Source organism: Coturnix japonica, chromosome 21 (genome assembly GCF_054131305.1).
Source record: "Coturnix japonica strain WE chromosome 21, WE-NBRP24, whole genome shotgun sequence".
Taxonomy (NCBI): domain Eukaryota; kingdom Metazoa; phylum Chordata; class Aves; order Galliformes; family Phasianidae; genus Coturnix; species Coturnix japonica.
In genome coordinates this window covers 6,779,099-6,801,088 of record NC_140683.1, presented here as the reverse complement: position 1 = coordinate 6,801,088, position 21,990 = coordinate 6,779,099, and the positions used below count along the sequence as shown (strand labels likewise).

Genomic DNA, 21,990 nt, shown 5'->3' with positions numbered 1-21,990 from the left:
GCCGTTCATAGCACTGCCGCGTGGTGACAGCCTTACCAAGTAAACCACTGCTGGCAGGAGGGCTTGGGCTCACTGCACTGTGCTCTCCTCTGCAAACCTCCATGTAGGCAGGGAGTTGTTTCTAAGCACTTTGTTTCTGCCTTCCAGCTGTAAATAGGCAGTTCATTTTGCCAGCTTGCTCTGAGTGTCACATCGTCAGCTCCCCGTAAATCACCGCCTGGGACATCGGGTGCTGGTGGAACTGCTTTGTGGAGTAACAAAAGGAGCTCATGACAGCTTCTTGCTGCTGGAGCGTTGCTCAGAGGGGCTGTCACCTGGGGGGACACCTACCCACAGATTCTCAGCCTCCCACAGGCTGCTCCTGTGCCATTCCCTGCTCCCTGCGGAGATGTGCACAAAGGCACTCCAGGTGTCAGGTAGGCTGTCACTGATCCTGTTTTGGCAGCGAGCTCATGAGCTGACTGTTTTCCAAATGAAGAAAATTCATTTTAAGCAGGTTTCCTGTGGGCCACCTCTCTGTCCATCAGGCAGCTGCTCTGTACCTAATGACATGTGAGGAGCAGCAGCATAGCACCCGTGTTTCTTGTGCTGGCACAGCAGCTGGGCTTGGACCATGCCTGCCTGCTGCTGGGCTATGTGGCTCTCCTATCTCATATCTCCTTCCCTGCCCTCCCCAGCCACTCATACAGCTCTTGCTGGTACTTCAGAGCTTTCTGTTCCCAGCCTGATTTCAGTTTCCTGGCACAGCACAGAGCTGATATTCTCTGCATTCTCCATCTAAAGTTAAAAGAATAAAAAAGGATGAGAACTCTGTATCTTTGAAACACTATGCTGGCCGTTATCTGGGCTTCAAACATGTACAGCAAGTACAATTACTCTGTCAAAGACCGATTTCTGTCTGAGTTGCGGAGGTGCTGCAGTCCCACTTTGTAGTCCTTCTTTTCCATTTACCCACTGTGATCAAGGGAAGCTGATGCTAATGTCTGAATGAATCGCTCTGTGCTCACAAAAGCTCCATCTCGCAATGCATCCATCGCCTTGGGCAACTTGCATTTGGAGAAGAGGATGACCACTGCCATGTTTGTGCTGGGATTTATTTTGACCACCAAAATTGTATGCATTTAAATCTTCGACATGACTTCTGTTTATTGCACGTTTAATCCTTTAATTCCACTGTATTTTATCTTCCATTTTCACTCAACACCAGCAAAACTCTCCCAGAATGTCAGAGCAGAAGAAACAAAACCTGAGCAGCTTGTTCTTTTTTGTGTTCCTGCACAGCAACACGCTGGCTTTTGAAACATTTATGAACCCGTCTTGTATTGAGTTATTCTAGTGGATTTTGTGCTGCTGGTACCAGGAGACCCTTTGTGGGAGATACAGACCTGGAGCAAATGGGCAATCTGAAGAATTCGGGATCAATGTGCTGGTTTTGTGAAGTCTTGTGAGCTACAAACAGCGTGATAATTTGTGTTATGTTCAATTCATTGCAGAGCCGCACAGCGCGTGATGAAGGCAAAACACTGCTGCTTTTTGTGTTTGTAATATGCAGCAGTATCCCAGGGCTGTAGGAGCACAAGAAGAATACCAAGCATAGACCAGAGCTTCCTTTGGAATCATCCAGTTGAACAGGTCTGTTGGAGACGACAGATGCTGATGTAGCACCTGCTCATGCAAGACTTAAAGTACAGACATGATGCTGGCTGGTCTTCTGAGCCCACATAGGGAAGGATAACAGGATGCCATTTTTTTTTGCATTCTTCTTTTTTGTTGCATTTCCTGAGACACCGATGGGGCTGTTGTGCAGCAATGGGCAGTTCAGCTGGCTGTGGCCATGCTGCTGATGTTGCCTGGCACGAGCAGCTGCCAGGTGAGTGGATGTCGAGCTGCAGTTGTGGAGGGAGTGGAAATAACGTGGCCTGAGACATGTGTATGTAATTTGTTCAGATGATTCAAGTGAGAGCCATGGCAACTGAAATAAACAGAGGAAAAGATACTGGAAAACCGGCAGCAGCTTCTTTTTAATGGCACAGCCCTTATTGCAGACAGCTCAGATGTTTACTATGAGAGCTCCGTCCCCTTGCGTCTTCCTCCCACCGCCCCCATCGCTTTGCATGCACTGAGTCATGAGATCCGATGGCTTCTTGGGTAAAGCACTGCAGGCCAAATTCCACAGCTTCTACTGGAGCAAAAGAGCCATTGACTGTCTTCAGATCCGGATTGCAGAATTCCTCTCCCTTTTTTCATGGAATCATGGGTCGGAAGGGACCTTAAAAATCATTCAGTTCCAACCACCCCTGGCAGATCAGGCTGCCCAGGGCCTCATCCAGCCTGTCCTTGGATATCTCCAGGGATGGGGCACCCACAGCTTCTCAGGGCAGCAGTGCCAGGGCCTCACCACCCTCTGATTGGCCTTAGATAAAATAATAATAATCAAAGCACATCGTACTGGGGTTTCTTATGGCTCAAATGTACTTTCCACAAGCATCACAGGTTTTGGGCTAGGTGGGAAGGCTGAGCACGAGACAAGCTTCTGCTTAAGATGAAGCTGTTGGGCAGCTGTCAAGGTCGTGTCTGACATGGGAAGAGCAGAATGAAGAAGGCCACTGCCACGCTTTGAATGTGAAGGTAAAGATTGGCTGCTGTATGGCTGTAAAATAACCAACGCTTCTGCCCAGAGAGGTGGAGGAATCCCCATCCCAAAGGGAGATCTAGAACCACAGGGATGTGGTACTGGGGGACATGGCAGTGGGGTGTGCTGGGGTTGGGGCTGGGGATCTGAGAGGGCTTTTCCATTGGGGTTGTGTAATGTGTGCAGTTGGGTGCACTCATCCCAAATCCCACCCCCGGGGGGATGTGGTGGTGACTCACCTCCTTGACTCATAATTCCTGACACTTTGCTAATCGCTCTTCTCCCTGCCTCCTTGCTTCCTGGGCTTCAAATCCACTCCAATGGGAAGGAGCCTGCTTGCAAGCAGTCCCAAAACTGGCTGCTTTCCTACAGCAAAGCGTTCAGCCCACTGCAGGGTTGTGTCTTCGTGGCCCCATGCTTATTTTCTCTGTCACTTTAGAAGTGATGAGTTTGGTATAAAAGTCCCGGTGTCCATACAGAGGATGCTAATGATGTTCTGTTACAGGCTTTTAACTTTTTCTCTATGACTGACAATACGGATTAAAGCTCATTTTGCAGATAACCCCTCAGTCATCGTAGTGACCTCTTGGTCCACAAACCAGCGAAGCCTCCCTCTGTTGCTTGCTGTAAGGAGTGAAGTACAAGCAGGTTTGTGTCAGACATTCATCTTGCTTGACCTGGCTTGAGGAGGGGCAAGAAGGCTGTGTAGGAAGGACACGTTCATCTGGAAGTTTTGATTAGCAGCGTTAGTGCTGCTGACTAAATGAGGCATTCTTCATCCTTCTCTGATTCTTTTTGTATTCCACTTCACTGTTCAGTTTTACATCTTCTCGTCACTCCCAGCTCTCTTGTCGCAGTGACATCTCACAGAGCAGACAGATGTGGGAAGCTACAATCAGAAAGAATGTTTCAGCTGCCTTTGCTATCAGACAGCAAAGCCAAGACAGGAGCCCAGGGTTTGTTTTGCTGTTGTTACCATCCTGGTAAGGAGCACAGATACAGGACAATATACTGATGATACAGTATACAGTAGTAGATACTGATGCTGGTACAGTACTGGGTCTGTCTTGTGTGCAGCCATCGGAGGAGCAAGAAAAGCTGAGTGAATGAATTCAGAAGGAATCAGGAATTTGATCTCTAGACAAGGAAGAAACCTTCCCAGTCTCATGTTTTCACATGCACCTTTCCACTCTGTGGCTGCTCAGGTCTTTGTGTAGTATCTACCTGTTGGCACAACTGCACCTAGAACATCTCTCCTCTTTAACTTCCCAGTTTTCTGCAGGTAGAACCGAGGAACTAGGGGCTAATATGGAAAAGGTGGGGCAGATGTTGTGTTTTGGGTTCTTCAAGAGCCCGAGGGTGGAGATGGATACCCAGTGGCACGAGGGGACAGCAAGGTGATACAGGCAGTGCTGAGCTGGCCGGGCTGCAGGAGAGGCGGGCCAGCCCTGCTGGGTGTGCAGTCAGCAGGGAACTATTTTCCACTGGATCTCAGGGTGGAAACTTGAGCATTCCTAGAAGTATTGCCTAGGAATGACAGTACTGGTGATTAATTCATTTCCAATCAGAAAAGAAACTGAAGCTTGCTCCCTGCTTCGCAGGAATGATGGCTGCACAGTGAGAACACCTGATTTATAGGGATCTTTAGTGGTCATTTTGTGACTGGAAACGCTTGGAGCCTGTTTTGAAGCTGTGCAGAAGAGCATGCTTGCGTCATCCCGAAAATGCAGTGAGTCAGTGGGGTCCTGAGGGAGCTGTAACGGCTCAAACAGAAACTTGGAAGAGGAAACGGGGATAGATTTAAAGTTGCAGCATTGGTGGCTGCTGCTTGGTTCAGGGATGTTCAGAGCGCATGGAAGGCGCTGGTGGTGAAGGGGTTTGTGGAGGGCTTTGCTGCTGTAAATACAAGTGAAGCTTTATAGCAGTGATCCACCCGGGGCAGGGTGTGGAGCTGGAGGAGGGCGTTCAGTTAGCTCTGCTTGCCGTTATACTCAGAATTTTGGTATTCAGGGAATCTCCATGAATTCCTCATTGCTGTGCATGTTTTGGTACGTTAACGAATAACTTATTGGGAGGGGCAGGAAGGAATAGAGGGGGCAGCCCCTGGCATAGACATTCTCACTGCCACAAATCCCATCCTGGTGGTGTTCCAGAGCTGTGGGGATGCAGCACTGAGGGCTGTGTCTGTGGGCACGGTGGGTTGGGGTTGGAATTGATGATCATAGAGGTCATTTCCAACCTCAGTGATTCTGTGATTCTGCCCTTGAGACATTTTCTGTTCTTCTTGCAGGTGAAATAACACAGATCTGTTGTGATGCTGTTGGTGTTGTGGTGGTTTGAGTTGAACACTTTGTGATGTTATTGTGCTATTCAGGGGCCTCCGAACCACAGATGAGTTTGTATTTATGGAAGGGAAAAAAATCTCTGTAGAGGGACAGCACAGTGAAGTTAAGATAAGGTTTTGGGCTTCATAAACTCTCTGTTGGATCCCTAATATATATATATGTTTCTCTTTTTTTGCCCATCTACAAAACATCCTGCTGTACGGAGCAAAATGAGACCATGCTTCCTGGTAAAGCTAATAGAAAATACAAGCAAAACCTTGAAGAAATGCCCTCTATGGACCAGGCACATTCTGCTCTGCAAAACTAAATGACAACTCATCCTGCTCTCAGTACTTGCCCATGGCTGGGTGATGCAAACCCTGGCAATGTCTATGATGGGGTTCCTCACCCAGCAGCCTTACCCTGGGAATGCCCACTCCTTGAGTCTGCTTCCACTGTGCTCTTATTGATCAGTGCATTCTTCTGTGTCTGTGGGCTGCTTTGACACTTCACCATCAGGAATATAGAAGCGTTTTGTGACTGCGATGTACTCACGCTTCAGTGTTACGGTTTAGCTTTAGCTAATATTCAGGCCACGAGAGCTCCATTAGTTCATTGTGATTGAAGAACAGTCTGCTTCTCAGCAATGCTTATGCAAATTAATGACTCATATCTTCAGAGTTGAATTTAAATATCTATAAAATCTTAGAGTTAGGCGAGTAATTGCGTTACCACTTTGCAACTGGTGAAAGAGGTGGGTTTTTTTTTTTGACTCCTAAGGCATATTTCAGAGCTGTGACCTCATTCCCATAAAGCAAAGCTATTTCATTACATCATAGCTGGGCAATTTGATTTTCGATAGCTAGTATTTGCATTTATGTTGACTCCATTGAATATTTGTCCGCTGAAAAAGCTGCCAGCCATGAGGCACGTTGGCATGTTGGCAAAAAAATATACATTTAAAGAGAGAAAAAGCTGTTTTTTGGGCCTTTTTGCTGGCAGTTCTGTTGAAAACAAAAGGATTGTAGTTTTCCCTTCCATCACCATCTGCTTGGTTTGTAGAAAAGCAAAAGATCAATGATTTATTTATTTCTTTTTGCATTTGCAGCTGCAATATTTGATTACAGTCGTGACCTCAGCAGTGATACATTCGGAAATACTTCTGCATTTAGTTGGAGTTTTATCAGACCCGCAGTGGAGTGACCAAGGTTGTACTCAGATGGGGTTGTATTGCCACGGGCAGGTCCACCATCTTTGAATCCTCTTGTATTCCATCACTAAACCCCCCTGGTGAAACAGGTTAAAACAGGCTTTTATCACCATTATGACTTCCAATCACCCTTTTTTTCCTTCCTCAACCCTTTTCTATCACCTCCCTCCTGCCAGCAAGCCGCGTGGAAGAAGCATCCCTTGGGATCCAGTGCATCCGCCTGGCTGGCTCTGAGTGACGCAGCTGGGGAGGAGCTGCAGCCCTGTGCCATGGGGCACAGCTCTGACTGCAGCCTTCCCTTATAGCACCCAGGGCTCTGGAGCTGTGGGGTTAATTCCTACCCCCTAATAACACCTCCGTGCCACTGATCGATCCGTGTTAGAGAAAAACCATGAAGGGATAATAGCCCGAATGCTGTAAAATGGCTAGTTCTGTACAGTCAGCCTCAGATGGCGTTTGACCCTTAATACAGATGGTTTCACTTAATGGATTTTGTTCAAACAATCCCTGTTCCTGGAAGTGGTTTCAGAATGGGCTGTTCCTCAGTGCTGTTCATGTTTGCTTTTTCTTGCCATGCTACAAGAGGCTGGAGGAAGGCACCTCCAGAAAACACAGTTGATGCTAATGGGCACTGCCAGAAGCTGTAGCCTGGTCCAGTTGCAGGTTTGGGGCACGTTGTGCTGCAGAGCTCACTGAATTTCACTTGTTCTGCTCCATTGGAGACCTGGGGGAGCCCCAGCACCTTGATGTGCTGCAGCTGAGTGTGAGATCCTGAGATCCCTGCTCCTCCTGTTTCCCCAGGGAGGGGCTCCTGGGTGTTCTGACATAGGAAACCTTTCTCCTGGATGCCAATGAAGCATTCCTTTGTGAGTCTGGGGACCAGGCCCTGCTGTGTGCTGGGTGGTTTGTCCTGAAGGCAGGTGGCACCAGGACCTTCGACCTTCAGAGAAAGTGGAGGCACAAGCAGGGTGAAAGCTTTGCCTGTGTGTCTGTGTGAATACAGCTGTGCTGCATCTACTCCATGAGTGTATGTTTAAGCTGTGAATGGATAATTTCCCCTTAATTTTTTTTCCTAAAACATTTTTCACGTTAAAAGCCAGATCAAATGTGAGGGTTTGACACGAAGCAAAAGCGAACCGAGCTATTATCAGCTCTTTGCAAAATGATAACCTGCTAATCCTCCCAGCAACGTGGTGACATCCTTTATCCAGAGCTCCAGGTGTAATTACAAGATGAGAGCTCACATAATCTGGGGGGCTTTTCCTCTCTGTGTTTCTGGATCTGATAACTGCAGCACTGCACAGCTGAGCTCTCCCTGTGCAGTATATTGTGCCTCACACACGTTATGGGCGATGCATTGCCTTCGTCCCCTCTCAACTCCAGAGCTGCTGCAGATTTCTCATCTGTTTCTTTCCCCAAACCTCCTCCTGCTTTGAGATTAAGTTTGTGAGGCTCTGCTGGCACCCTAACTAACATGCACATCGCCAGAGGATTAGGGAACACTGCAGCTCTTTCACCCTCTGCAAATCCTCGGGCTGTGTTCCAGGAGCAGGACTCGCACAGGCTGAGCTGAACCGAGTGGGGAGGAATTGGGGACGTGTGGCCCACCAGAGCCCAGCTGGCCTGCTCTCCTCCTTCCCACCTCTGCTTGGCTCGGGCATAGCATCCCTGTTCCCAGAATCGTGGAGTCATTAAGGTTGGAAAAGACCTCACAGATCCCCAAAGTCCAACCCCAGCCCACCATGCCCACTGCTACGTCCCTCATTGCCTCATCCCTACAGCTATGGGACACCTCCAGGGACAGAGATCCCAGCACTCCCTGGGCAGCTGTGCCACTGCATTATCACTCATTCTGAGAAGAAAATTGACCTAATATCCAACCTGACCCTCCCTTGGCATGGAGCAGGTTGGAAGCTGACAGCATGGCAACTCGCTATTCAGCTGGACTTGTGCATTTTTATTTCCTATGTGGTATTTGGGCAGAAAGCATCTCCAGCCTTTCTTCATGCCAGCAGCTGTAAACCTCAGCCCACACATGATGTATCTGCTCTGTGAATGGCTCTGATTAGAGGCAGACAGGTAGGGGAAGGAGGGAGTGAACAGAAAGGAATTTTGGCTGGCTCAGAACACATGGATAAGGCAGAATTTGGGGTGATGGCTGATCAGGAGCACAGATCTCATTTTTTAGGCCATCTTTCATTGCTTTCTTGCCTAACTCTTGTACCTGGAAAAGCAGAAAACGGGGAAGGCATTCCAGAATCTCATGCCATTTTCTAACTCTGAATGTAAATACAAGTATTACATCCTACACACACTGAGGAAACTCATTCAGAAGGGATTTAAACTAAACACTTCTGCACTGATGAAGCACTGCATTGGGTTTTTGCTTTGTTTCTATGGTGCAGCCTGGAGGGACTGTTACCTCTCTTTTCCAATAAAAAAAAACAACCCTAAACAAATTAAAATGCTTCTTTAAATGTTGTTTTTGTTAATGCCCAGGAATTAACAAGAGCACTTCAAGCAGTTGTGAAGATTCAGCACAGGCCTCGTGCTGCGCCGCACCCCATTGCACACCAGTGCAATGCAAATGGATGCTTCTCTCCCTGCAGCTGGAAAGGGAGGTGTGTACATGTCTGAGTTTGCTTTTCTCCATGGTGAGATAGCTCAGTTCTGGCTGGAGCCTGAGCCTGTTGGCCCCCACATTCACCAGAGAACAGAACGCTCCTGCCTTTACGTCACGGTCCCAGCACGGCTCTTCCAGCTCCTTATGTTGTGTCCTGACAGCGCAGCGCTGGGCTGGTTGGGGATCACTGCTAATTAACTGGAAGCTTTTGCCTTCCTGGTAGTGTATACTTAATTTCTTACACTGGGAATAATTAGTGCTGTAGAGCACTGGGCATTTCACCTATAAACCTAAGGAAGGTCGAAGGTAGCTGGAAGTGGATAAGCATTCATTGAAGTCATTGTAGATGGTGGTGGTTCGTCTGTTTTGTTTTCTTTTTAAGCACTTCAGTTTCCTCTACAAATATATCCTGTAAATGAACCAGCATCAACATTCAGAGCAATGGAGTTGGACTGATGCTGGGACTGATGGATACGTCCCTACATGAGCTGTGCCCTGAGCTCTGTGCAGCACGATGGCGTGGTTGAGTGTGGTGAGAGGGGAGGTGCTTCATTGGCTCTAGTAGTGCCCATTCAGTCCTGTCCTTCCCAGCTCACACCTCTTCTGGTTCTAGGAGAAGGTCCCTGATGTTGGCCAGAGCTAATGTATTCAGTGCAGGATGGTTCCTGCTGTTTGAATGGCAGGTTTGGAGTCACAACAGCACACGTGTGTCCTCGGTGCCTCTCACTGCCCCAAACCAGCACAGGGGGAGCGTTGCCTCCTCCCCACCCTCCTGGGCCTGCCTGGCCTAACTCAGTGCAGTGCTCAGAGAACTTGTTTTCTTTCCTTCCTCTCCCCTTCCACCCCCTCCTCATGTGTAACTTGATCTCCAAGGCCTGGTCTTCTGCCTTGGCAGATTTTTCAGCTCTTGAGTGGAAGGAATTAACTGCTTAGGTGCTGTCACAGCAGAGCTGTGCTGCTCCTCCCGGCTGCTCTGGGCCACGTGTTGGGGTTGCACAAGGTACCCGTGAAGTCAGCGACTTTGAACACCTTGGTTTAACCTCTGCTTTTATCTTTTTGTTTGCATTTCCATGTATTTTATTTAAATAAATTTAAAAAAGAATAAAAAAAAGGAAATGCTCCCACTCAGATTCTGAGTCAGGATTTGGCAAAGAAACTTTGCAAGAAAAAATGTTGTTTTCTGATATTTTGCAAGCATGCATCTTTTCTGGCTCTGTGCTGGCTTTAAGCCTTCTGCTCTGGGCTGGCAGAAGATGCTGAACGTGGTCATGCTGCTCAGCTGCTGTCCTGTGCCCACCACAGCAGCTCTCCCTGCCCATTCCCTCTTCCACCCTTTCAATGAGCCAACCAGGTGATGAAAGTCCAGCAGTCACAATAAGGTGCTTTGTGCTGTTTGCTGTCCCCCAGGTAAGCCTCTGCTTTTTTCAGCTCTGAGAGCTGCAAGGTGCCTCCTTCTCTTTCATTGCCTGCAGATGTTTCAAAAAGCTTTTAATGGGAGAGACCAAAAACTTTCAGAGGTTTATAAAGAGCTCCTTTGGACCTGGTTTAACCTCTCAGGCTTCAAATGCCAATGACACAAGCAGCTTTCTCTGGAGTTTGCAGTCCTTGCATGGTCTCCCATAGACAGCCAGCTCTGCAGGAATTGAGCTGTACCCTCTGCCTTGTTGCTACCTTAAAAAGGAGGATTCTGCCCTGCTGCTTGCAAGGAATTTCAAATAGCTGCACGTTTCTCTAATCCCACCACTTCTCAGCGAGTCTTGAGTCCTGAAGATTGCAGATAACAAACATCTGTTAAATCAGGGAGCAAAACCAACAAACGCACATGCTGCACTGCAAAACCTTTTGTTGTCTTGTTGGGGTGTGCAGTGTGCTCCTTGCAACCTGCTGGGTTTATTTCTTCCCCGCTGCCAGAGGCAATGATGTCTCTCTGTACAGGCAGAGAGCTTTGGGCTCTTGGTTCTCAGCTGGCTGAATGGGTTCTGAAGGAGGGAAGATTCTTTGCACTTTGAGCAGCCTTTGATGGGTAGGTTTGTGATATAGGGCTGCTGGGGGGATAGGAGAGGGAATACCTGCTCTAGAGAGATCATAGCGAGAGGGTTTTGGTTTTAATGCGCTGTTTTAACTAGCAGTGATAGATGCTCTTGTAAACACGCCAGCTGAGCTTTGAGAAGAGATTTAAATGGAGGTGGAGTAATGGCCTCTATAAGCATTCCAAGCAGGGACTGAAGAAAGAAAGGCAGAGTGTCCTGGTCTCTCAAGTTTCCTCCTTATGTGTGTGAGCAAATGTGGGAAGTCTGAATGAGCTCATGGAGTCAATCCATGTGCAGCCACCTTTTGGCTGGGGCTGTTGGCACCCTCACCTGTGATGTGGCAGGTATTGCTAAGTGACCCATGAATGCTCAAAATTACAAATAACCTTCGTGCTGGGTAAGAATAACGCGTCTTACAAGTGATGTGAATCAATTTGTTGTTGCTCTATGCATCCACAGACGGCAAAGTGCTTTACAGCCTGTGTTCAGTTCCTTTACACCCATCTGCATTTACAGAAGAGCTAGACAAGGCACAGGTAATCCATAATGGGAAGGATTGCTCTTTTCCTAGTACTCTCCTTTGCTCCTTTCCTTTGCCCACTGTTTTGAGCTCCTTCTAATTCACATGACTTCAAGTTAAACGCACCTATGGAAAAAATCCCCAGTGTTTGGGCCTTCCAACTCCATCATCTTTCTGTGTTTCAGAAGAGGGTTTTAAAATGAAGTTTTGCTTTTAAATGGGTGATGAGCACTCAAGCTGTTTTTCATGGTATCACAAGAAAATTGGCTCCAGCTGTTAGTGGGGTGGGACTACGCCAGAACTCACTTTCTGCTCATGGAGCCCAGTCCTTTCACTGCTGCTGTCTTGTATGTGGATGTGATCACTCACTTGGATAAGGCTGTCCTCAAATGTTGCATAGCTTTAAGAACAGGGTGAATAAAATAGCCTCTTAGAAGAAGCTCAGACATTAAAGCAGTTGGCTAAAGAGGCTTATGCTCTTGTATGAGCATAAACAATAAGGGCTGATGGCGTACTGGGTTGCATTAGCAAGAACATAGCCAGCAGGTCAAAAGAAGTGGTTATTTCTGGAGCTAGCAAAGCCACATCTGGAGGGCTGTGTTCAGTTCCCTCCTTATACAAGGAGATATCAAAGCAGTGCAGGTTGGGGCTGCCTGGGGACAGGTGATGCTTGGGGCTGAGCTGCCTGTGCCAAAGGGGATTGAAAGGAGAGGAAAGGGAAGGGAAGGCATTGTGCTCTGTATGGCAAAGCAAAACTGGTCTGCCATTCTGTTCTGAGTTGAAGATTGCATCAGTCACTCCATAGCCCAGAAGTCTGCACGCTTTTCATGACAGATTTTACTCTTTAAGATGCGAATACAACAAACATTAAAGGGATTAATAGATGTTAGCACTAAGAGTAGCAGCGTTTAGTGTGACACTGCCAATGTGGCTTTTATTTCCGTATCGCCAGCTAATTTCATGGCACGCACTAAGTGCAGAGAGCTCTTGCTCTGAAGCATTTACAGTCTGGCTTGCTGTGACACAAATGAGGAAGCACAGAAGGATGAAGTTTGTAGCAGAGGGATCACACGAGCTTGGAACAATAAAGGGAATTAATTTTAGGCTTTATCTACAATGGGAGTTATCCCAGGATGGCTCTTTGTACTCAGCTCCCTGAGTGGAAGCGCTGCTCCAACAGCAAGGTTCTTCTGCAAGTGGGTTCATTTAATTTGAAACGAGGCATTCTTCTTCTGGAATACCAACCCCAGGAGTTCACCAGGAGTGTAATCCACCTTCATTCTGCTGCTGTAGGAGCCCTAATTGTGTTGGTTGGGTGCTGCTGCCTTCATACCTCCAGGGGAATTTTATGGGAATTCCATGCTCTTACAGCTGTGGTTGAACTCGAGGCAGGATGGGGATGCTCGTCACATACAGACATTGCGTGCACGATGCAGGGTCTGCTCATCAAATGTTGCTTCACCCTGGCTCCCTGAGCATAACACGGGCCTCAGCATGAGATGGCCAACTCAGCTTTCAGCTCCTCTTTTATTACTCCCTGTTCTGTCCCACCTCTTTGTTGCAGTGCCTTCTGAAGCCAGGTGGGCAGGGAGCAAGTGGAGGGGCATCAGTTTCCTTTGAGCCTCTTTTGCTTCCATGGGATGGAGACCCCCCTCTAGAAGCGGATGGAGGAAGAGAAGGCCTGGGGATGGTGTCATGGTCCTTCCTGCTCGGGGGGCACCTCGTGCTCTGAGCAGCACAAGCTTTGGGAACAGAATGGGGATCATGCAAAACCCCACAGCTGTATGTGCAACCAGTCCAGTCTCCTTTATCAACAGCTGCCTATATATACGCCGATATGGAATAAACAGATGCTGAACGTGTGTACCTCCCCATCCGGCAGCAGCAGGGTTAAGGAGCGAGGGCGTAGCTTGCTGCCTGCCGTCAGGAGGCCGGCTTGGAGCTGAGGCGCGGAGGCTGAAGGGGGCCCTTTGTTGGCAGAGCTCAGCACCCAGCACCCTGCCCTCCTGCTGCAGGGGGATGGCTGCAGTCCTGTCCGGGCCGGGGGACAGCCGGGTCCCGGAGGCTCTGTGCCTCTTGGGATCAGCATTTTAAGTGGTACGGGGAGCGCTTTTTACTGGGTAACTTTGAGTGAGAAGAGCTGAAGGGAAGAAAGGAGACCGTACAGCTGAGGCCAAACTCTAACAAATGAAAATGTTGGAGATTTGCTTGAAATTGGTGGGCTGCAAGTCGAAGAAGGGGCTCTCTTCTTCCTCCAGCTGCTACTTGGAAGGTGAGCGGGATGGGAGGCCCCTTTTGGGGATGTGGGGAGGCCCTTTGGGGGCATGGAAATACTTTCTGGGGATACAGGGAGGCTTTTAGGGGAGCTGGGAGCCACGGGGCTGTGTGTGCATGACTTTGGGACCAGGTGATTTTCATTAAGCGCAGCGTACAAAGGGAGCCCGGCTCTACCATTTATGGTTGTGAAATGTCAAGTGATCCCATGGCTGATCCAACAAACAAAGCCGTCTCCATGGGCCTGGGCTTCGGGTGTGCGCGGAGAAGGAGCTCCCTTCTCTTGGGGCTGAAAGAACTAAAGTTACTGTGGGCTAAGGAGGAGAATCTAGATGCACATCAACTTGCTGAATACAGCAAAGTACTTTCTGTGTGTGTTACTCGCGGTCTGTTGGCTCCTTTTGGCTATCCCTCTCTGCTGGCATTTCCCAGGCGGCCACACAGCTGAATTTACTTGAGCAGTTGCTTTGAAAAACTGAATTGGAGCCATTCCTGTGAGTGGAGGAATTGAAACGTGAATGAACACTTGGGGAGGGCCGGAGCTGGGTGCCCTGGGCTGGAGGAGCCCAGCCTGGCCCCATTGGGCACAGCACAACCCTGTAGTGTGTCCCCTTGGCCGTGGCCTTGCTCTGTGCTCTGCCAGGGCTCTGCAGCCCGCCGTGCTGTGTTGGGGCGATGCATTCCTCGGCTTCTTTTGTGTCGCTGGATGGAACTTCGGTAAAAATAAGCTGCGTGCCAGGAGTACTTTGCTAACTCATCAAATCAGAGGGAAGAAATGCAGCCACCTGACCGCGCGCAGCCTATGGCCGGCGGCTCTTGCTCAACTCTCGAATATTCAGCGGAGAAATGTTCCTCAAATTCATAGTTCAGGAATCTCAAAAACTACAAATGGCTGCTGGCGGCAGAGCGAGCCGGAGGGATCTCATAGCAGGAGGCTGCGCTCATCGGATGCGTGCGGCTCTGAATAACTTTCTGTTGTCAGGGGGGCTGTTCTTTTTTCCCCTGTTGGTTCTCTTTATCTTTTGCAATCCTTTGTAAAAGTTTCACAGACGTAGCAGGGGGTTGATGTGTGAATTGCGTGGATCTTTCCTAAGTGACCAAACGGTTCGCTGAGCTTTTTCAGGTGCACCAAACCTCTGTTTGTGGCACTTTGCTGCTGCTGTGCTGGCCCTGGGCCCCCTGCTCTGCATTGGAGCCTTTGGCTGCCTATAGAGTGTGGGCAGGGCTGCTGGGGGCCTCTGGGTTTGTTAAAGCCAGGGCTGATGTGACCTGATGCTACCGGAGCTGTTTGTGTGGGTTTTCTCTTTTGTACATTCTACAGCCACTCCCCCTCCCCACTTTGCAATGCAGTTGTATAATAGGATTAGAGCGCAGTTTGACTTGCTCCATGTAGGCAGTATCGAGTTAACAACATGATCAGGCACAGTAAATACTGCGGTATTTTCACCTTCAGCTTCTCTGAGACCACGGCTGTGTGTGTATCCTTTTACTAAGGGATGGGAAACGAGCATTGGAAGAACTTTAAAACATTCTTCTGTCAAAGCAGCTCAGCCTCTACTCAGCACAGCACCCACCAGTGTGTCACAGCTCCACAACCGAGATCTTAATGCATCTTCCTGCACTGCTGTGACAGCTGTTAGGATATGGATAGCCCAGGACACACTGTGATGCTACAGTGGTGGTCGACCTCTTAGAAAGCAAAGCAAAGGGAAAACAAAGGAGAGCTTTCTGTTATTCCTTTCTACAGCTGAAGGGGCCCCACACAGCTTTTGTGTTCAGGTTGTGGTGAGGTTGAAAGCCCTGCTGAGAGGGCAGAGCAGAAGAACAGGGGGAGATTGTGGCAGGGCACAAGTGAAAGGCATTTGCTTGATAACAGGTTCTTACAGGTGGGGCTCATTTGGGTGGAAGCCACTAAAGCTTGCAGGCCTACAAAGGGCAGACTGGCAGATCCTTAGGTGGGGGATAGGTTTGTGTTGGGGTTACTAGGTGCATCTCTGGGAGCTGTGTGATATGGCCAAGCTGCTCCCTGCACAGCCTGTGTCTCACTGGAGCTTCTGGAGGGATTAAGGAGATTATGGTGATATCACTGGAGGATTTAACTCTACTCTTGTCTTTGTTACATGGGAAGCTGCCGAAGGCATGAGGGGAAAGCTGAGTTGCATTGGAGAATAAGAAACTGTAGAGAGAGCTACTTAGAGGTTGAGTGGACCATTGGTTACATGGTAAACTGGTTGCAGCCAGGAGGATAGATGGAATTTTACCTAATTGAATCTCTTGTATTGCTTTGTAAAAAGCCAGCATGGCAGCATGTGATGGCTGGCACAAGGCTTAGAAAATCAGGTTTGTTTGTAGTTATTTAACTAACTAATATGAAGGTGATGACTTGAGGAGGCCTCCCTGACCTGTGGGGATGTGGCACTGAGGGATGTGTCTATGGGCATAATGGGGTGGGCTGGGGTTGGGCCTGGGGATATGAGAGGGATTTTTCATCCTCAATGTCTCTGTGCTGTGGCAGGGTGTGGGCAGGCAGCCCTGCATGCTGTGTGTTAGCATTTGGCTGAACCGAGACCTTGAAGATTGCTTTAACTTGATCAAAAGTATGTTTTAACTGGTTGTGTGACTACTGAGCTTCCACGCTGATGATTTTAGCTGGCCGTTTTTTGCTCTCAGTTTTATTCCCCCTAGTAAATATTATTCCTGTATGTGAGATATCTGAGCTTCTATCATCTGCTTCCTCCTTTTTGCCTGTGCCAAACTGAATAATTCCACCCTCGCTTCACACCAAGAAAGGGTAAAGAGTAGAAGGGACGAGGCACAGCAAGCACTGCTGCCAATCTGATCTGGAAAGCAGAACGTGTCCATGTCCCAAATAGGGGCTGAAATAGTCTCGCTGCCTTTTTGGGCTTGCTCTACCACCGAAAAGCAGAAACCTTGTTTAAAACCTGTCAGCATCCTCTCTAAAGCTGAGAACTGGTGTATAGGCACTACTCAAGCCCTTTGTTTTCAAACCGAAGCAGTTTCTGCCCTGCCAGCTGTCAGGTTGCCCATATATCTTTTCTTTTTCCAGCGTATCTTGTTACAGTCAGAGCAGAGGAGCTCAGGGAGGAGCAGCCTGTAGCCATGGCCTCCCAGGGAAGAGCCTTCTGTCTGTGTCTTCCTTCTGTTTTCTGCTCCTCACCTCTTGGCCTCACATCTGCCATTGCTCAGTAGAATTTTTGCTTTTAAATAAGCATTCTGGCTTTGTAGTGGCTTGCTGGTTGTGTGTTTGCTGCAGTGGTTTTTGCCTGTCCCATCCTTATTTTAATAATTCTGGCTGCTGATGCTTGTTACCATCTCCCATGGGTTGTGGTGAAGGTGTTATCATTTCATACAACTAGAGCTGTCTTCAGACCTAAAGCTGATCATCACAGACCCGCATTCATCTTCCCTTCTCAGTCCTGAGATGTTAAAGATACTATAGCTGCAAATCTCTGTGGCTCTAAGATTAGACACAACTGTGATCTTCTCGCTGGTTGGAAGATGGTATTTACTGTGTTGTTAAAGGGTTACAAATGGAAAATACCCAGTGAATGAGCTGTTGTGGAACCTGCAGGCTCATAGAAGAGTGAAGTCTCCAAAAAGAAAAGATGGAAGTTAACAGAATGGTCTCTTAGAGTGAGTGGGAGAAGCTGTGCCATTGGGGGTACTTAGCATTGGTAGGATGAAGCAATGTCTTTGACTATGGGCCCTCTTGCATGGGCAGTGAAGCAGGCCAGAGGTACCTTCTGTCTGAGGATGCTGGTCCTTTCACCTTGAAGATAACCCTGTTCCATCAGGGATAGAGAATCTGTCAGTGACCAGTAAGGAAATCAGTGGGACAGAGAGGCACAAAGCCAGGAGCTTAGGGAGCGCATTAAATCTAGAGTGATTCTTCCACTTACCCTAATTTCTTTTAGGGGAAAAGGAAGGAAGGGAGAAGGTAAGGAGAGGAAAAGCTTTAGACAGCATGTGCTTTGACTCCAAAGTGATTACTGAGTGTATTCTGTTCTCCTTTGCTTTGGAAACCCTGTGGAAAAAATGCCAGCAGTTTGTAAGAGCACAGGATGTTTGTTTTGCAGGGAGACAGGAGGTCTCCTCTTTCCCCCGGGACTGCCCTGCAGTCAGCTGTGGAGGAGCTGCTTGTCATGCTGTTCTTCTGCATCTTTTCCAGCTCTTCACTTACATTTGTTAAGGGAATTTGCTTGTGTTGGTCTGGACCAACATTGTTCGCATCAGAGAACTTCTTACACGGTCCCTAGCAGTGATTCATGGCTTTGCATAAACAGTAATTAGCAAGGGATAGCTGTGCTTATGAAATCTTTTGGTGTACGAACATAAATATCTCCTGGTGCAAACTTAATCTGGGGAGAAAAGTAGGCATCCATATGGCTGATGCCTCCAAATAAAAGCTCTTGCTCTCTCATTTCCTAGTCTGGCAATGGAGAGTTGTATTTAGCTGCTGTGAGTGTGGAGCTGAATTCCACTTCTGCCCTGGGATTCCTCCCAGGTATCCAGGTGCCACCTGAGCCTGATGTGATGGCAGCAAGAAGCTGTGGTTGTGCAGAGCTGCAGCAGCAAGCTTTGTGGCTGCCTGGAGGGAATTTCAGCTTGGTGATAACTGATGGAGCTCACCAAGGGAGCTGGGCTTGCTTCCTGCCCCATCACCAAATGGGTATGATGTCCCATGGCACAGCAGCTGGTCTGATTCATCCAGAGGCATCTATTGAGGGGCTCCGTGGTGCTGTGAAGCTGTAGATAAGAACAGTGTAGGATGGGGACAATGCAGCTCCGTAGGTGCTCAGAGCCATCCCCTGACCTCGGGTATCTGCAGGGCTGGGGCACCTCCACCTCTCTGAGCAGCAGTGTGAGTGAGCTCTGCTGTCTGCTGCTCTGAAGCACAATCATGTCTGGGTAGATTTACCAGCAGTTAACTCAGAGATGAATGCTGCTGACAGCTGACTGTACAGTGCACCCAGACAGACCTGTCCTCTCTGGTTCTCTTGCATCATGGATTCATATCTTGAATCTAATAGCCTCCTCTAGGGGCCTAGGCCTTTAGCAGCACGTGTTGTCACAGTCTATCAAGCTTCTCCCCCCGCATCCCACTCTGGGCTGCGCATGGGCCTGGCTGTGCTGGAGGCTGGAGGGGAGCCCGCCTTGGATTTCCGGCCTTCCTGTTGAATCAGGCCCCACGGGGCAGGCGTTTTCCTTCCTTGCCGAGGTTATGGCCGGCCCGTAATGCTCAGGGCCTGCTCTGTGCTGTGTTGGGCAGCATTGCTGCTCACAGCCATCTACCGGCCGTGTTTGAGTGGTAAAATGCTGATAGCTTTGTTTTCTGAAAGGGGATCTCCTGCCTCTGACAGCCCCATCCCCAGAGCATGGATGTGCGTTGTAGTGCAGACACATTGGCACAAGGGGCACTGCCCTGAGCAGCCCCAGCATCCTGGTGACATCCCAACAGCCTTCCCCATGGTTCAGAGGGAAGAATTGGCAGGAAGTAATGGAACTGAATTCCCCAAGCTGCTTGGATGTGCCTAATACTGACTGAGCATTTCACACCTAATGTGCCTCACTGTGCACGTTTGAAGCTCAGTTTTTGGGATCTGGTTTATCTCAAGGCCTCTAAGGTTCCTACAAGTGCATGGTGCAGCATACGCTCGCTGTGTACTCCCTTGAGGAGTGGCAGAGAGGTAACAAAACCAACCCAACTTTTATTCATTTAAGAGGAGGGATGGTTGAAGATAGCATGGACTACAAAAATACGTCTCTAACTCCATATGCACCACATCTTATAAATCTCATCCTGCCTGACTTTCAGTGTTTCAAGTTCCGCTGATTTCATTTATAGGGTAATTAAGGAATTTGCATTTTAGAGGTCTTTGCTGCTTTCAGGTCTGACCGTGGCAGCACCGAAGGATTTATGGAGAGCCAGGATGTGAGCAGCACTGCCTGCAGGCAGAGGGTTTTATTCTGCTCCATGGCCAAGGCAGGCAGCTCATGTGTTAGGAAGGGGCTCTGCAGACACAGTGCTGTGTGCATGTAGCAGCAGGTCTGCTTAAAGCAGATCTGGGTTTGTCCTCTGATACATGAGCAGTACAGATGTTGAGAAAATGAGGGAAATCGTAGCACGTGGGCTCAGCAGATGGCTTTTATCAGCAAAAATGAACCTGCTTTTCTCCCCTTCTCTTCCTGCAGAAGCCCTCCAGAGGCCAGTTGTGTCAGATTTTGAGCCCCAGGGGCTGAGTGAAGCCGCTCGCTGGAACTCCAAGGAGAACCTCCTGTCCTGTCCCAGTGAAAATGACCCCCACCTCTTTGTTGCACTGTACGATTTTGTGGCGAGTGGGGACAACACTCTCAGCATAACTAAAGGTAAGAGAAACGTGCAGGGTGGTATCAGGGACCAGCAAGAAGCACGGAAAGAAAAGCTGCAGTGGGATGGCTGAGTTATACACTAAACACTATGGAATTTTTTTACTGTGGGAATTCTTCTTGACCAAATCCAAATATTTCTTGAAGTCGTAACCTTTTAAAAGGTTAAAACTATTTGAGGTTTTTTTGTATTGGACAAGACTCTGTCAGAGGAAGGTCCTCCACTAAGAACAGGAGTTTGAGCTGAGAAATTGAACTAAGCTGATTTCAAATGTGGTTATATGTCACTTTTATTGTTCTCCAGAATTCAGTTCTCCTATGAAAAATGACTGTGCAGATGCAGCGTTTTCTTACTTGATCCTCCCATTCCTTATGTGCAATTCAGGTCTGCTTACTTGCTAATCAGAATAGGTTTTTGCCATTTATCCACTCCTGGTCTAGCTCCATCAAGCCAACTCAGCTCAAATAAAATTTGTTGGAATCTTTTTATTAAGCTCAGGCAGCATCAGAACTGCATGAGGATTTCACAGACCCTTGGAGCATGCATGTCATTTAATTTGATTACAGTGGCCCACTCAATCTTAAAGAAGCGCACATGGTCTCTGCTCAGTCAGATACCCATTCTAATGATCTATAAACCAGAAATAATCCATCTTTTTACTCTACTCCTAGGTTTGTTATGTCTAAATGTGTTCTCTGGTTGTGCTTAGGTGAAAAGCTCCGTGTCCTGGGCTACAATCATAACGGTGAATGGTGTGAGGCTCAGACAAAGAATGGACAAGGTTGGGTACCCAGCAACTACATCACCCCAGTGAATAGTTTGGAGAAACATTCCTGGTACCACGGACCAGTGTCACGTAACGCTGCCGAGTACCTCCTGAGCAGTGGCATCAATGGCAGCTTTCTGGTGCGAGAGAGTGAGAGCAGTCCAGGACAGAGATCGATTTCACTGCGCTACGAAGGAAGGGTGTACCACTACAGAATAAACACTGCGTCCGATGGGAAGGTAGGCTGCAGGTTGTCCAGAGCAAACCTTGCTGGAGTGCTTTGTGCACTGAGTGCTCAAGCTTGAGGGGTAATAATTGGAACGTGCAATTCTGAGCCCTGATCGCATTGTTCAGCATCCGTAGTTATAATGAACTGTGAGATTCTGACCAGGCTGTGATGAAACGCTCTTATTCCTTTAGCCAGCTGCTGAGATGTAACACAGCTCAGTAGCAAAACGCCATCCTAGAGCTACATCAGAGCTGAGTGCAGTAGATATCATCAATAAGATGTTATCTAGCAATGGATTTTCATTACATATGTTCAAAAGAACCTCTAGGACTGCCAAATCAGAGAAGTCTGTGCCTGTTGCTAATAGCCCTGTACGTTTAGGAACAGAATACCTTTTGAACCCTTATTCAGCCTCATTTTAAACTACTATTTTGATTTCTCCACAGTATTTCCATGTGACCACTGAAAATGGGTAGGCACCTTCTGATTTGTATGGACCCCTTTTCTAGTGTCATCTTCTTTCTTTTCGATCTTTATGTGCTCCATCAGTGCTGCATTTCATGGATGCTGCAGGGAAATGTTAACATAAGAATGGGTTTTTTTTCACAGATTTTTTTATGTTGGAATTTCATGGAAACATTTCTGCTGGCATTGGATTTCAGAAATGTTTGTGTTTAATGAATCTATTGTAAGCTGTATCTCTTTAGATCCTCTGCAGTAGTTGCAGCATGGATCTGGAGCATGGATCTTCTGAGGCTCTGCCAGTAGTTGATAGTTATTGAGAGTGGTGTATATTCAAGTTATGGTGCTTTGGTTCTTCCTTTTTCCTCCCTCATAGATGCTTTGTGGTGAAAACCAGCTCTGTGAGTTGCTGATGTGCTGCATACTCAGGGGTGTGCATGGTGACCTGCAAAATCCTTCCTCCTCCTGTCCCTGTAGTTGATGTCCCTTTGACTCACATTGATGCTGGCAGACGAGTAGCGTGCACATGTGA

General features: G+C 48.1%; 1 protein-coding gene across 3 annotated transcripts in view; it reads left to right on the top strand.

Annotated features, from left to right (window-relative positions):
• ABL1 (ABL proto-oncogene 1, non-receptor tyrosine kinase) overlaps window positions 1–21,990 on the top strand; it is a 58,268-nt gene that overhangs the window by 16,156 nt on the left and 20,122 nt on the right. The window contains exons 1-3 of one of the 3 annotated variants that reach the window (XM_085520928.1): window positions 4,322–4,361; window positions 19,827–20,000; window positions 20,711–21,006. In XM_085520928.1, coding sequence (XP_085377054.1) covers window positions 4,337–4,361; window positions 19,827–20,000; window positions 20,711–21,006 — 495 coding nt within the window. In that variant the 5' untranslated portion in view covers window positions 4,322–4,336. Of the gene's footprint in view, window positions 1–4,321; window positions 4,362–13,272; window positions 13,612–19,826; window positions 20,001–20,710; window positions 21,007–21,990 lie in introns of those variants that run through there. The other 2 variants (XM_015879261.3, XM_015879259.3) reach the window with 2 other exon arrangements.